We start from the raw sequence: 13,301 nt of genomic DNA, 5'->3' as shown, positions 1-13,301 counted from the left end.
GTTTTTTAATAAAATGTTTCACAAAAACAAGCAGGAGCTTTTTCAGATACATAATGAGAAAGGAATATCAAATCAATCCAGCCATTTTAAAGATAACAAGGATGTTGAGTAAATTTTAGATATTAAATAAATTAATCTGATAATGAAAGAATTCAAATCAATCTGATAGTGATCCATCTAAGACAAATATAAAATAAATATAATATAAAAACTATTGGACTGCTAGTTTTCAAAAAGACAGAATAAATATTTTTTTTTACCAAAAATGAAAAAAATATTCAATTATATGAGAGAACTAACATCATCATCATGAAAATGACTAAATCCGAGAGGACAATCAAAGTAGTTTTCAATAATAACATTTTTTACCAAAATTGACAGAAATATTGACTTAAATTAAAGAATTGAAGGTATTATCACAAAATGAACAAATCTGACAAAGGTTGATGACCTGAGGTACTCATATATATTAGGTATCAAAGCTATTGGTAGAAATCAACAATCAAGAAGATCAACTTATAAATCAAAGAAAGCTTAGAAAGAACTCCTGTGTGCTAAGAGTATTGAAGACAGATTAAAAATTAATTAAAAATTACTTGTACCTGAGATATTGATAGAAAAGCTGAAAACTAATTATGTAAATCAAGTAACTAATATGAACAGAACAGAGCAAAATAATTATGAATTATTATGCTAATTAGAGAATTAATATGAACAAATTTTAACAAACAAATCTATTGTCCTAGAGCATTTATGTACCAAATTTTATTCAAATGTGATGATCAGTAATTGAGATATCAGTGTTAATTAATTATGTTAATTAGGTGATTAATAAGCATAAATATTTACCAAAAACTAATTGGGTCTCTGCATAGTTCTAGATTCATTAAAATGTGATGATGAGTACTCTTTAAAAGTTTCATTAAAATCCAATTTGTGGTGTTTATATATCAGTGGAACATTCATGGAAAAAAATTAACTAATTATGCAAATCAGGTAATTAATATCCACAATTATTTACCCTAAAACTAATCAGGTCTCTGCATAGTCCTAGAAGATCTATGTAGCAAGTCTCATTGAAATATGATGATTAGTATTTGAGATATCAGGCAAAAAGCTGAAAATTAAATTATTAAGCTAATAACGTAATTAATATGCACAAATATATAGCCAAAAACTAATCAGGGGTCTGCACAGTCCTTAAGTAACTATGTACCAAATTTCATTGAAATGTGATGATTACTACTTGAAATATCAAAAGCTGAAAATTTGTTAATTATGCAAATTAGGTAATTAATATGTACTAATACCGTACTCGACCGCGTTAGCGCCCAGGGGCCTCAACTCAGAAAATCACGATTTTTTAGGGGTGGGCGCTTACCCGAGCACCCCCCTCGAAAAATTTGATATTTGATGGATGTGAATAATTCAAAATATAGAAAATATATTTGTAAATTAAGAATTAGTGACCATCAGCTTATGATTGAGAAAGGGAGGTATACTAGACCAAAAACAAAACTGGAACACAGAATCTGCACAAGATGTGACAATGAGGATGAGTACCATTGCATTATGGACTGCCCACAGCACAATAAAATGAGGCAGATACTTTTTACAGACTTACATAAGGATAATCCTAATTTTACTTCAATGGATCATCCCGATAAATTTATTTACATTATGACAAACTGCCACATTAAGCTTGGTGTGTTTATAATGCAAACAGGTGTGTATTAATAAAACACCTGATTCTGTACTACCTTTTAATTGCCTTTTAATTAATCTGTTATTTTAATTTTTTGATTATCCTTTTATACTTTTTTTTTTTTATTTCACTTGACTATGTTCATCTTCTATAGAAAGAATAATGTCAATAAAGTTATCAACATGTTCACAGCGGTCAATATCCACGCTGTATCATATAAAAACGATTACCAAGATTCGTTACGCAAGACCAAGTTTTAAATTAGTTGCATTTTGAAGGGGTGGGCGCTTTGCCCAAATATAAAAATTGCGCAAAAGTGGGGGGTGGGCGCTTTCCCGGGCATGGGCGCTAACGCGGTCGAGTACGGTATTACCCTAAAAACTATCAGGTCTGTGCAGTGTGCTATGACATCTATGTACCAAGTTTAATTGAAATGTGATGATTACTACTTGAAATATCAAAAGCTGAAAAATAATTAATTATGCAAATTAGGTAATTAATATCTACTGATATTACTCTAAAACTATTAGGTCTGTGCAGTGTCCTGTGACATCTATGTACCAAGTTTCATTGAAATGTGATGATTACTATTTGAAATATCAAAAGCTGAAAATTAATTAATTATGCAAATTAGGTAATTAATATGTACTGATATTACCTTAAAAACTATCAGGTTTGTGCAGTGTCCTATGACATCTATGTACCAAGTTTTATTGAAATGTGATGATTAGTACTTGAGTGGTTCTTTAGAATTCAGTCATGGAAAAGCTAAAAATCAGCTAATTATCATGCAAATTAGGTAATTAATATGCATGAATTTTTCCCAAAACCTAATCAAATCTGCGCATTGGCCCAGAGCATCTATGCACCAATTTTAATCAAAAATCAATGTATGGTTCTTGAGATATCAGTGGAACAGACGGACACGCATACACACACACACATACACAAACAAACATACACATACAGACACACTAACTGCAAAGACTCCCATTGTGTGCGTCGCACATGGGAGTCAAAAATGTAAAGGCGCTGACAACGAAGCTAAAAAAACATAGTGAGAACACAATGCTTTCATGCAAAGTGGTTTATTTTGAGACTTAAATATACCCACATTTAACACTGAAGCAGACAAAAATAATTTAAATTGCTCTGCAGTACATAGCTTCATGCAAAATGGTTTTATTTTGAGACTTAAATATACGCACATTTAACACTGCAGCTTCACTACATAGCTTCTGATTTGTTTTTACATTTGTATTTTATGACAAGCTTTTTTGACTTTATATCTTTTAAGATATATACCTAAATTTTTTTGAATGAAGGAAAATGTTTTCCGGAGTTGTTTTTTAACCTTTTCGCCACCAGTTCCCTTTTTTCATCACAAATTCACAAAATAGTCCTGTTTATATAGTCCTGCACTTTCCTTCAAAAGATTGGGACAAAAATAGCCAAATTTTTTGAGTAAAAACTGAAAATACCTGGAGGTATGTAATGGCAATCTTGAGCTTCAACCTGAGCTTGCTCAGAGTCAATCTGAGCTCCACCCTGAGCTTCAACTTGAGCTTGGGAAATTGTTCACAGCAGAAGCTCAAACAAAGTTGGGGCACCTACACTGAGCTCCAACCTGAGCATCTATAAGATTACATCAGCACGGTTGAAGTTGAATATTATGTTTCCAATTCAGCAGTTGCCCAAGAGTTTTGTTACGGTCAACTGCCGAACCCATAAAAATGCCACACACGTACACAAGACCGAATATATTTCTTGAAATATTATGTTGAAAATAAATCTCGCTAAGTGAAAGGGAACTACTTTAAAGATTCACAGTACTGGTAAACGCTGTAGCCATTGTTTACTAATCACTCAAACCCGTAAAATATCTTACTTTTACAAGTTACGTTGATATCAATATCTGTATTATGTGGGGATTATATTCATGAGTGCCCAGTAGTAAAACAAAATGCATAGAAATGACTGTTTCACCACAAAAAAATGGTAAGATGTATAATCTGCAAGGTATGCTGAAAAATGCTGTGGTCTCTGCTGTCAATTATTTTCGGTACATGTTTTTCCAAAAACATTATTGTCTCCCACCCACCTCCTAAATGCCAAACATCACAACAAAATGAATGTATCATCTTTTTTTATTCTGAATGTTTCTAACATGGAATGACAACCATGCTTTATCGTACTTAGATCTATGTCCATTCTTAGGATACGACTTCAATAAAGACTACCGTTTTATTATTATTATTATTATTATTATTATTATGAAGGACAATATTCCCTTCACCTTTCTGTCAATGTATTACTATGATATTTATAGTTTTGTTGTGCTTTTGAGATGTTTTTGTCTCTAATGTTTTACCTTTTTTGTTTATGTTTAAACAATCTAAGGTGACTAATCACTATATTCACAGTCCCTAGCTCTATCCTGTATAGAGGGTCTGTGGTATTAGACCTTGAGTTTATGTTTGGCCTTAATGTAGCTTGTAATTAAACAAAGCAGGGCATAGTCAAGCCTGGTTTTTACCCATCAAGCTTTGCAAAATTTTAGTTTTTGTTTTGTATAATTTGGGGTAGATAATCAAATTCACTTAAATTACCTGCCTTCAAATATCTATAAATATATATCCCTTTGCTTATAGGTATGCTAATTTTTGTGTTGGTTCAAAAAGTAAGCTGTTAAAAGGGTTAAAATGGTTGGACAACCGGAAGTGCTCTGCCTGCTGCCAAGCTTTAAATTATGACATCACATATTTAAACAATGTTTTATCGGTGCTGTCCAGTGGCGGATCCAGGGGGCGGGAGGGGAGGGGGCACGCCCCCCAAATGGATGAAAATTCATTTGGATTACGCATAGCTTCTCTGCGATTTTTGCTCCGTAAATTTTAAGCAAAGCTTGGAACCCCACCCCCAATACATTTTGCTGGATCTGCCACTGGTGCTGTCTATCTTTAACAGCTAGTGGTTATACCACATCACCACCATTTATCGATAATGAAAATTTGGCAATTTTAGACATATCCAGATTGACGTTGTTGATGGGATGGGCAGAAAAAAAATAGACAGGCTAAAGGGACCTCCCATGCACATTCATCAAATACAATACATTTATTTGAAATAGATAATAAATACACATCCATTAACAAAAAAGATTAGAGATGTATTCAAAATAAATTCTTCTCGTATAAATGTCCGTGTACTTTATAGATTTAAATGTCCATTTCTGCTCTGCAGTTTTACTCAAGGAATTGTACCTAGTGCTTATTGGTATTGTCCATGTGTTATAACGATGAAAGTGTTTTGTTCAGGACTTTGAAAGACAACTGTGAGGTCTATAGTTGCGTTCACGCACAGCTCCTTAGCACGGGCTAAGAGGTCAAATTCCTTAGCCCGTGCTAAGAAAACGTGCGCGAACGCTTAGCACGGGCTAAGGAATGCTAAGTACGGGTTAAATCTGATCCGAATTTAAGACGCGGTCTAGACCTTAGCACGGGCTAATGAAGTATGCGCGAACGCTTAGCCCAGGGCTAAGCGCCCTCTGCGGCGACCTTTGGGTGTGAAAATTGCCCCATGTTTCGTATAACGATACTATTCCACCAGTCATTACTCCGCGCTCACTTCCACACTAATCGGGTCACTGTAGTAGAGAGTACAGCAGCTCCAATCGTAGACAAAATAAATTTGGTTCGCTGTCTACGACATGCATTAATAAAACGCTGTATTCTATTACGCCCGTTGTATACTGTTTATGTGCATCCAAATAAGTGGTCCGTCTTCTCTCGCGTTCCTGTGCACATCGCTTCAAAATTAGAACGAAACATGCCAGCAGCAGAAATAGAACCTCGCGCATGTCATCCATTTTTCGTTCGTAAATAGCGGCTTACCAAAGGTCACCGACTAATGGCACCCCTTAGCCCGTGCTAACGACTGGTCCTCCCTGTGCGTGGACGCAATTGGGTCTAGCCGAAATGCAAATATGCTAGATAAGCCTAAATCAGCTTAAATCTTAGCCCGTACTTCGTGTAACGTGAACACAACTTATGTTACACCTCAGATTACTATAGAAAAGACTAGCAACACCTATTGTTCATTGTCGTATGTGTGAATTGGGGGTATGACGCCGGTAAAAGCTAGAGGAGATGTGTGACACAGCAACCTTGCTAGTAGTTTATTGACACATGTTTACCCAAAGATCGTGTGTTTTCGTAATGTATGTCATTCTTTTGCCAAACGCACAGGCATACATTAATTTCTAACCAGAAATGAAATCTGAGTTTTGACCTTTTGATCGTCGTTGTTTCTGTTAAATAATAAAACTGAAGATCAATTACATAATAATATATTACATTTCTTCATGAATTGTCATCTCCACAGCAATTATCGAGATGAAATGAAGAAAAATATTGTACTCACTAAAGAAATGGATAATAAACAAAAAAACATTTATATTTCTGATGAGCAATAATAACCAAGATATAATTAAACAAGTAGGGAAGTATATTTACAGATCTTTTGAAATCATAAATGAAATTTCTTTATAAACTCTTACTATACATACTTATATATAACTTTCATTTACTACCGGTAAATTACTTTTATCTTATTATTAACTGACTCAACTTTATTTTATTACTTTATTGCTGTTGACTGATAGAAAAATTGTATTTCTAAGGATGCAATAAAGTTTATTATGATTATTTTTAAAAAATCGGTCATTTTTTGGATAAGCCATTTTTAATTTTTCCTTTTCAGAATAAAATAAATTACCGGTATAACAGCAGAAATAAAGATTAGAATAAAACAGGAAACATGTTCCATACGTGTGGAACAACTGCTTTAATGGGTGACTTAAATCGAGCTGATTTGATCTTAGATGCTCAGGTTGGAGCTCAGTGTTGGCGCTCCAACTTCGTTTTGAGTTTCTGCTGTGAACATTTTCCCAAGCTCAAGTTGAAGCTCAGGGTGGAGCTCAAGTTGGAGCTCAGGTTGACTCTGAGCAAGCTCAGGTTGAAGCTCAAGATTGCCATTACATACCTGCTGTAGGCTCCAAAATTAGGATTTATTTCCAGAAATATTGAAGAATTTAAGAAAAAGTGCAGACAAATTTGGGCGAGAAAGTCTAGAGGTGAAAGATTTAAATAAATATGCTTCCTACATTTCCATATAAACATACATTATTGTAAATTATTATTTTGTTACTCAATTCAACGAAATTTGTCATATCACATTCTGGTAAAGGCACCTGTACCTGTGCATAATTAACCTATTAAATCCTGTATTCACCCATAAATTGCATATTTACCTGTAGCACCCAATGGATGCCCTTTGGATATTAATCCACCGCTAGGGTTGACAACAAACTTGCCACCATATGTGTTATCACCTCGGTCAATGAACTCACCAGCTTTACCTATATCATACAATAATACAGATGTATGGAAATTACGCACAGCATACTGTATCAGTACGAAAGGTAGCAATCTTATTGAAATTTTAACTTTTAAGTGTTGGCTCTGAAAACACATAACCCATTTTTACTTGTCATGAGTTTTTTAGTTCACTGATGCTACACCTTGGATTAATTAATAACATTGCTTGTTCAACCTGTTAATTTAGCCAAGACCCAACCAAGTTTTCATTCTGCCACATTTTAATGGTATTAGTTTTTCTTAAATATACAGGTCATTGTACTTCAGTTTTGCTTTGTCCTAAACAATAACATTAGCACATGTTTTTTCCACGTTCTATAATTATATATATTTAATGTGCTATTTGTGATATTAGTTGCATGAAGTATTATTTCTGTTTTTTGTTTTACAACCATACAATTACTCTCTGTAGTAGATTTTCGTGTCGAATAAAAAAAATTATTGAATGTCTTTTTCAAATGAAAAAAACATTTACACACATGTATTTGATTGATATATACATTGAAGGAGAATGTGATGTACTCATAAATCATGAATACTGGCATGAGGTGCACTGTACAACATAGCCAGACACTGAAGTAGAAAAATGTTCAGCTGAATTTAGTTGCATAGTCGTCACATGATTAGATCAGAAATCATACCTTCTCCACAAAGACCCAGTGCTTCATACGTGACTAACTCGTTTGCAGAGAAACAGTCATGCAATTCAACAACTTGGAAGTCATCAGGTCGCAATCCTGTTTTTTTATAAAGATTATCAGCCGCTCTTTTGGTCATATCATAACCAATCTGAAAGTGAAAACAAATAAAACTCAGAAAGAACTCTCAAGTGCTGAGGGCATCAGGCACATGAAGTACAAATAGGAAATATTGTATAAAGCAAAAATTTTTACATTATTAATTAGCTATTCGAGCAGATTTACTTCTAATAAAGCAAATATAACTGTGAGCAGCGATCAGGATGTTTTTTATGGTTTAACAATTATAAATATTTAATGAAATCATGACTACATATGATGACATGATATTTCAGTCATATATCTATCCTGACAACACAATTACAGTACTGGTACTACCGTAGTTGCATGTCCTTATCTGCAACAGTACTTAAAATATTACCCATTTATACTCATTTATACAAAGTAAGTAATTATAAAGATGCTTGGATTTCAACCCTGGAGTAATCTGTGGATTATCCAAAAGCACCTAATTTATGTCGTTTCAATGAAATTTGATGGTAGATACTAGAGGTATCTGTGCAACACCTACATATTGGTTATTTATGCAAATTAGGTAATTAGTAAGCACAAAAAATAGCCCTAAACATGCATATGGCTTATCTCAAAGCACCCATGGACATTGAAATCTGATGAGCAGATAAGAAAAAATATGCAAATTAGGTTATTTTTATGCACAGATTACAACCAGAAAATAAACAGGTCTGTGAATTGTTCCAAACCATCTATGTATCCAGTTTTATTGGAATCTGTTATTAGGTAGTTTTTAAAAAAAATGAGTAGGCTCGAACTCAAATTTGCACAGATTTCAACAAAAACCTTAGCAGGTCTGCACATTATCTCAGAGCATTCATGTAACAAGGTAAATACATGTATGATACACACACACCTACATACTGTATACCAATGAACATAAATGGTCTTACCAATTTCATGGAATTTTTATCTTCAAATGTACTAGGTAAATCAGTTGCCATTTCCATTCCCACAATTTCCACTGCTTGTTTTTCCAGACCATGTTTTCTGACATAATCTTCACTGGCAAGAATGGCTGCAGCACTGCCATCAGAGGTGGGACTGTGATGAAGAAAAATGCAGGTTTTGAGATGGTGCTATCTGAGGTGGATATACAAGAATGGCTGCAGCACTGCCATCAGAGGTGGGACTGTAATGAAGAGAACTACAGGTTTTGAGATGGTGCTATCTGAGGTGAACATATAAGAATGGCTGCAGCACTGTCGTCACAGGTGGGACTGTGATGAAGAGAAATGCAGATTTTGAGATGGTGCTATCTGAGGTGGATATATAAGAATGGCTGCAGCACTGCCATCAGAGGTGGGACTGTGGTGAAGAGAAATACAGATTTTGCTATCTGAGGTGAATAAATAAGAATGGCTGCAGCACTGTCGTCACAGATGGGACTGTGATGAAGAGAAATGCAGATTTTGAGATGGTGCTATCTGAGGTGGATATATAAGAATCACTGCAGCACTGATATCAGAAGTGGGACTGTGATGAAGAGAAATACAGGTTTTGAGATGGTGCTATCTGAGGTGAATATATAAGAATGGCTACAGCACTGCCATCAGAAGTTGGACTGTGATGAAGAGAAATGCAGGTTTTGAGATGGTGCTATCTGAGGTGAATATATAAGAATGGCTGCAGCACTGCCATCAGAAGTGGGACTGTGATGAAGAGAAATACAGGTTTTGAGATGGTGCTATCTGAGGTGAATATATAAGAATGGCTGCAGCACTGCCATCAGAAGTGGGACTGTGATGAAGAGAAATACAGGTTTTGAGATGGTGCTATCTGAGGTGAATATATAAGAATGGCTACAGCACTGCTATCAAAGGTGGGACTGTGATGGAGAGAAATGCAGGTTTTGAAATGGTGCTATCTGAGGTGAATATATAAGAATGGCTGCAGCACTGCCATCAGAAGTGGGACTGTGATGAAGAGAAATACAGGTTTTGAGATGGTGCTATCTGAGGTGAATATATAAGAATGGCTACAGCACTGCCATCAAAGGTGGACTGTGATGGAGAGAAATGCAGGTTTTGAAATGGTGCTATCTGAGGTGAATATATAGGAATGGCTGCAGCACTGCCATCAGAGGTGGGACTGTGATGAAGAGAAATACAGGTTTTGAGATGGTGCTATCTAAGGTGAATATACAAGAATGGCTGCAGCACTGCCATCAGAAGTGGGGCTGTGATGAAGAGAAATGCAGGTTTTGAGATGGTGCTATACAAGGTGAATATATAAGAATGGCTGCAGCACTGCCATCAGAGGTGGGACTGTGATGAAGGGAACTGCAGGTTTTGAGATGGTGCTATCTAGGTGAATATATAAGAATGGCTGCAGCACTGCCATCAGAAGTGGGACTGTGATGAAGAGAAATGCAGGTTTTGAGATGGTGCTATATGAGGTGAATATATAAGAATGGCTGCAGCACTGTCATCAGAGGTGGGACTGTGATGAAGAGAAATACAGGTTTAGAGACGGTGCTATATGAGGTGGATATATAAGAATCACTGCAGCACTGATATCAGAAGTGGGACTGTGATGAAGAGAAATACAGGTTTTGAGATGGTGCTATCTGAGGTGAATATATAAGAATGGCTACAGCACTGCCATCAGAAGTTGGATTGTGATGAAGAGAAATGCAGGTTTTGAGATGGTGCTATCTGAGGTGAATATATAAGAATGGCTGCAGCACTGCCATCAGAAGTGGGACTGTGATGAAGAGAAATACAGGTTTTGAGATGGTGCTATCTGAGGTGAATATATAAGAATGGCTGCAGCACTGCCATCAGAAGTGGGACTGTGATGAAGAGAAATACAGGTTTTGAGATGGTGCTATCTGAGGTGAATATATAAGAATGGCTGCAGCACTGCCATCAGAGGTGGGACTGTGATGAAGAGAAATACAGGTTTTGAGATGGTGCTATCCAAGGTGAATATACAAGAATGGCTGCAGCACTGCCATCAGAAGTGGGGCTGTGATGAAGAGAAATGCAGGTTTTGAGATGGTGCTATCTGAGGTGAATATATAAGAATGGCTTCAGCACTGCCATCAGAAGTGGGACTGTGATGAAGAGAAATGCAGGTTTTGAGATGGTGCTATCTGAGGTGAATATACAAGAATGGCAGCATCACTGCCATCAGAAGTGGGACTGTAATGAAGAGAGATGCAGGTTTTGAGATGGTGCTATCTGAGGTGAATATACAAGAATGGCTGCAGCACTGCCATCAGAGGTGGGACTGTGATGAAGAGAAATGCAGGTTTTGAGATGGTGCTATCTGAGGTGAATATACAAGAACGGCTGCAGCACTGCCATCAGAAGTGGGACTGTGATGAAGAAAATGCAGGTTTTGAGATGGTGCTATCTAGGTGAATATATAAGAATGGCCGCAGCACTGTCATCAGAAGTGGGACTGTGATGAAGAGAGATGCAGGTTTTGAGATGCTGCTATCTGAGGTGAATATATAAGAATGGCTGCAGCACTGATATCAGAAGTGGGACTGTGATGAAGAGAAATACAGGTTTTGAGATGGTGCTATCTGAGGTGAATATATAAGAATGGCTACAGCACTGCCATCAGAAGTTGGATTGTGATGAAGAGAAATGCAGGTTTTGAGATGGTGCTATCTGAGGTGAATATATAAGAATGGCTGCAACACTGCCATCAGAAGTGGGACTGTGATGAAGAGAAATACAGGTTTTGAGATGGTGCTATCTGAGGTGAATATATAAGAATGGCTGCAGCACTGCCATCATAAGTGGGACTGTGATGAAGAGAAATACAGGTTTTGAGATGGTGCTATCTGAGGTGAATATATAAGAATGGCTGCAGCACTGCCATCAGAGGTGGGACTGTGATGAAGAGAAATACAGGTTTTGAGATGGTGCTATCCAAGGTGAATATACAAGAATGGCTGCAGCACTGCCATCAGAAGTGGGGCTGTGATGAAGAGAAAGGCAGGTTTTGAGATGCTGCTATCTGAGGTGAATATATAAGAATGGCTGCAGCACTGCCATCAGAGGTGGGACTGTGATGAAGAGAAATACAGGTTTTGAGATGGTGCTATCTGAGCTGAATATATAAGAATGGCTGCAGCACTGCCATCAGAGGTGGGACTGTGATGAAGAGAAATACAGGTTTTGAGATGATGCTATATGAGGTGAATATATAAGAATGGTTGCAGCACTGCCATCAGAGGTGGGACTGTGGTGAAAAGAAATGCAGGTTTTGAGATGGTGCTATCTGAGGTGAACATATAGAAATGGCTGCAGCACTGATATCAGAAGTGGGACTGTGATGAAGAGAAATGCAGGTTTTGAGATGGTGCTATCTGAGGTGAATATATAAGAATGGCTGCAGCACTGCCATCAGAAGTGGGACTGTGATGAAGAGAAATACAGGTGTTGAGATGGTGCTATCTGAGGTGAATATACAAGAATGGCTGCAGCACTGCCATCAGAGGTGGGACTGTGATGAAGAGAAATACAGGTTTTGAGATGGTGCTATCTGAGGTGAATATATAAGAATGGCTGCAGCACTGCCATCAGAAGTGGGACTGTGATGAAGAGAAATGCAGGTGTTGAGATGGTGCTATCTGAGGTGAATATATAAGAATGGCTGCAGCACTGCCATCAGAGGTGGGACTGTGATGAAGAGAAATACAGGTTTTGAGATGGTGCTATCTGAGGTGAATATATAAGAATGGCTGCAGCACTGCCATCAGAGGTGGGACTGTGATGAAGAGAAATACAGGTTTTGAGATGATGCTATATGAGGTGAATATATAAGAATGGTTGCAGCACTGCCATCAGAGGTGGGACTGTGGTGAAGAGAAATACAGGTTTTGAGATGGTGCTATCTGAGGTGAACATATAAGAATGGCTGCAGCACTGCCATCAGAAGTGGGACTGTGGTGAAAAGAAATGCAGGTTTTGAGATGGTGCTATCTGAGGTGAACATATAAAAATGGCTGCAGCACAGCCATCAGAAGTGGGACTGTGGTGAAGAGAAATACAGGTTTAGAGATGGTGCTATCTGAGGTGGATATATAAGAATGGCTGCAGCACTGCCATCAGAGGTGGGACTGTGATGAAGAGAAATACAGGTTTTGAGATGGTGCTATCTGAGGTGAATATATAAGAATGGCTGCAGCGCTGCCATCAGAAGTGGGACTGTGGTGAAAAGAAATGCAGGTTTTGAGATGGTGCTATCTGAGGTGAATATATAAGAATGGCTGCAGCGCTACCATCAGAAGTGGGACTGTGGTGAAGAGAAATACAGGTTTAGAGATGGTGCTATCTGAGGTGGATATATAAGAATGGCTGCAGCACTGCCATCAGAGGTGGGACTGTGATGAAGAGAAATACAGGTTTTGAGATGGTGCTATCTGAG

At 37.1% G+C, this 13,301-nt stretch overlaps 1 protein-coding gene across 1 annotated transcript in view; it reads right to left on the bottom strand.

Moving 5' to 3' along the window:
• Positions 1 to 13,301, bottom strand: part of LOC100368127 (sterol carrier protein 2) — a 34,157-nt gene that overhangs the window by 7,801 nt on the left and 13,055 nt on the right. Inside the window, exons 7-9 of the mRNA XM_085503814.1 lie at positions 8,807 to 8,957; positions 7,785 to 7,932; positions 7,017 to 7,124 (exon numbers count right to left, since the gene is read on the bottom strand). Coding sequence (XP_085359940.1) covers positions 7,017 to 7,124; positions 7,785 to 7,932; positions 8,807 to 8,957 — 407 coding nt within the window. The remainder of the gene's footprint in view (positions 1 to 7,016; positions 7,125 to 7,784; positions 7,933 to 8,806; positions 8,958 to 13,301) is intronic.

Source organism: Saccoglossus kowalevskii, chromosome 9, assembly GCF_978046115.1.
Source record: "Saccoglossus kowalevskii chromosome 9, keSacKowa6.1, whole genome shotgun sequence".
NCBI classification, from domain to species: Eukaryota; Metazoa; Hemichordata; class Enteropneusta; family Harrimaniidae; genus Saccoglossus; species Saccoglossus kowalevskii.
Note: the sequence above shows the minus strand (reverse complement) of the source record. Positions and strands in the feature narration are given on the sequence as shown.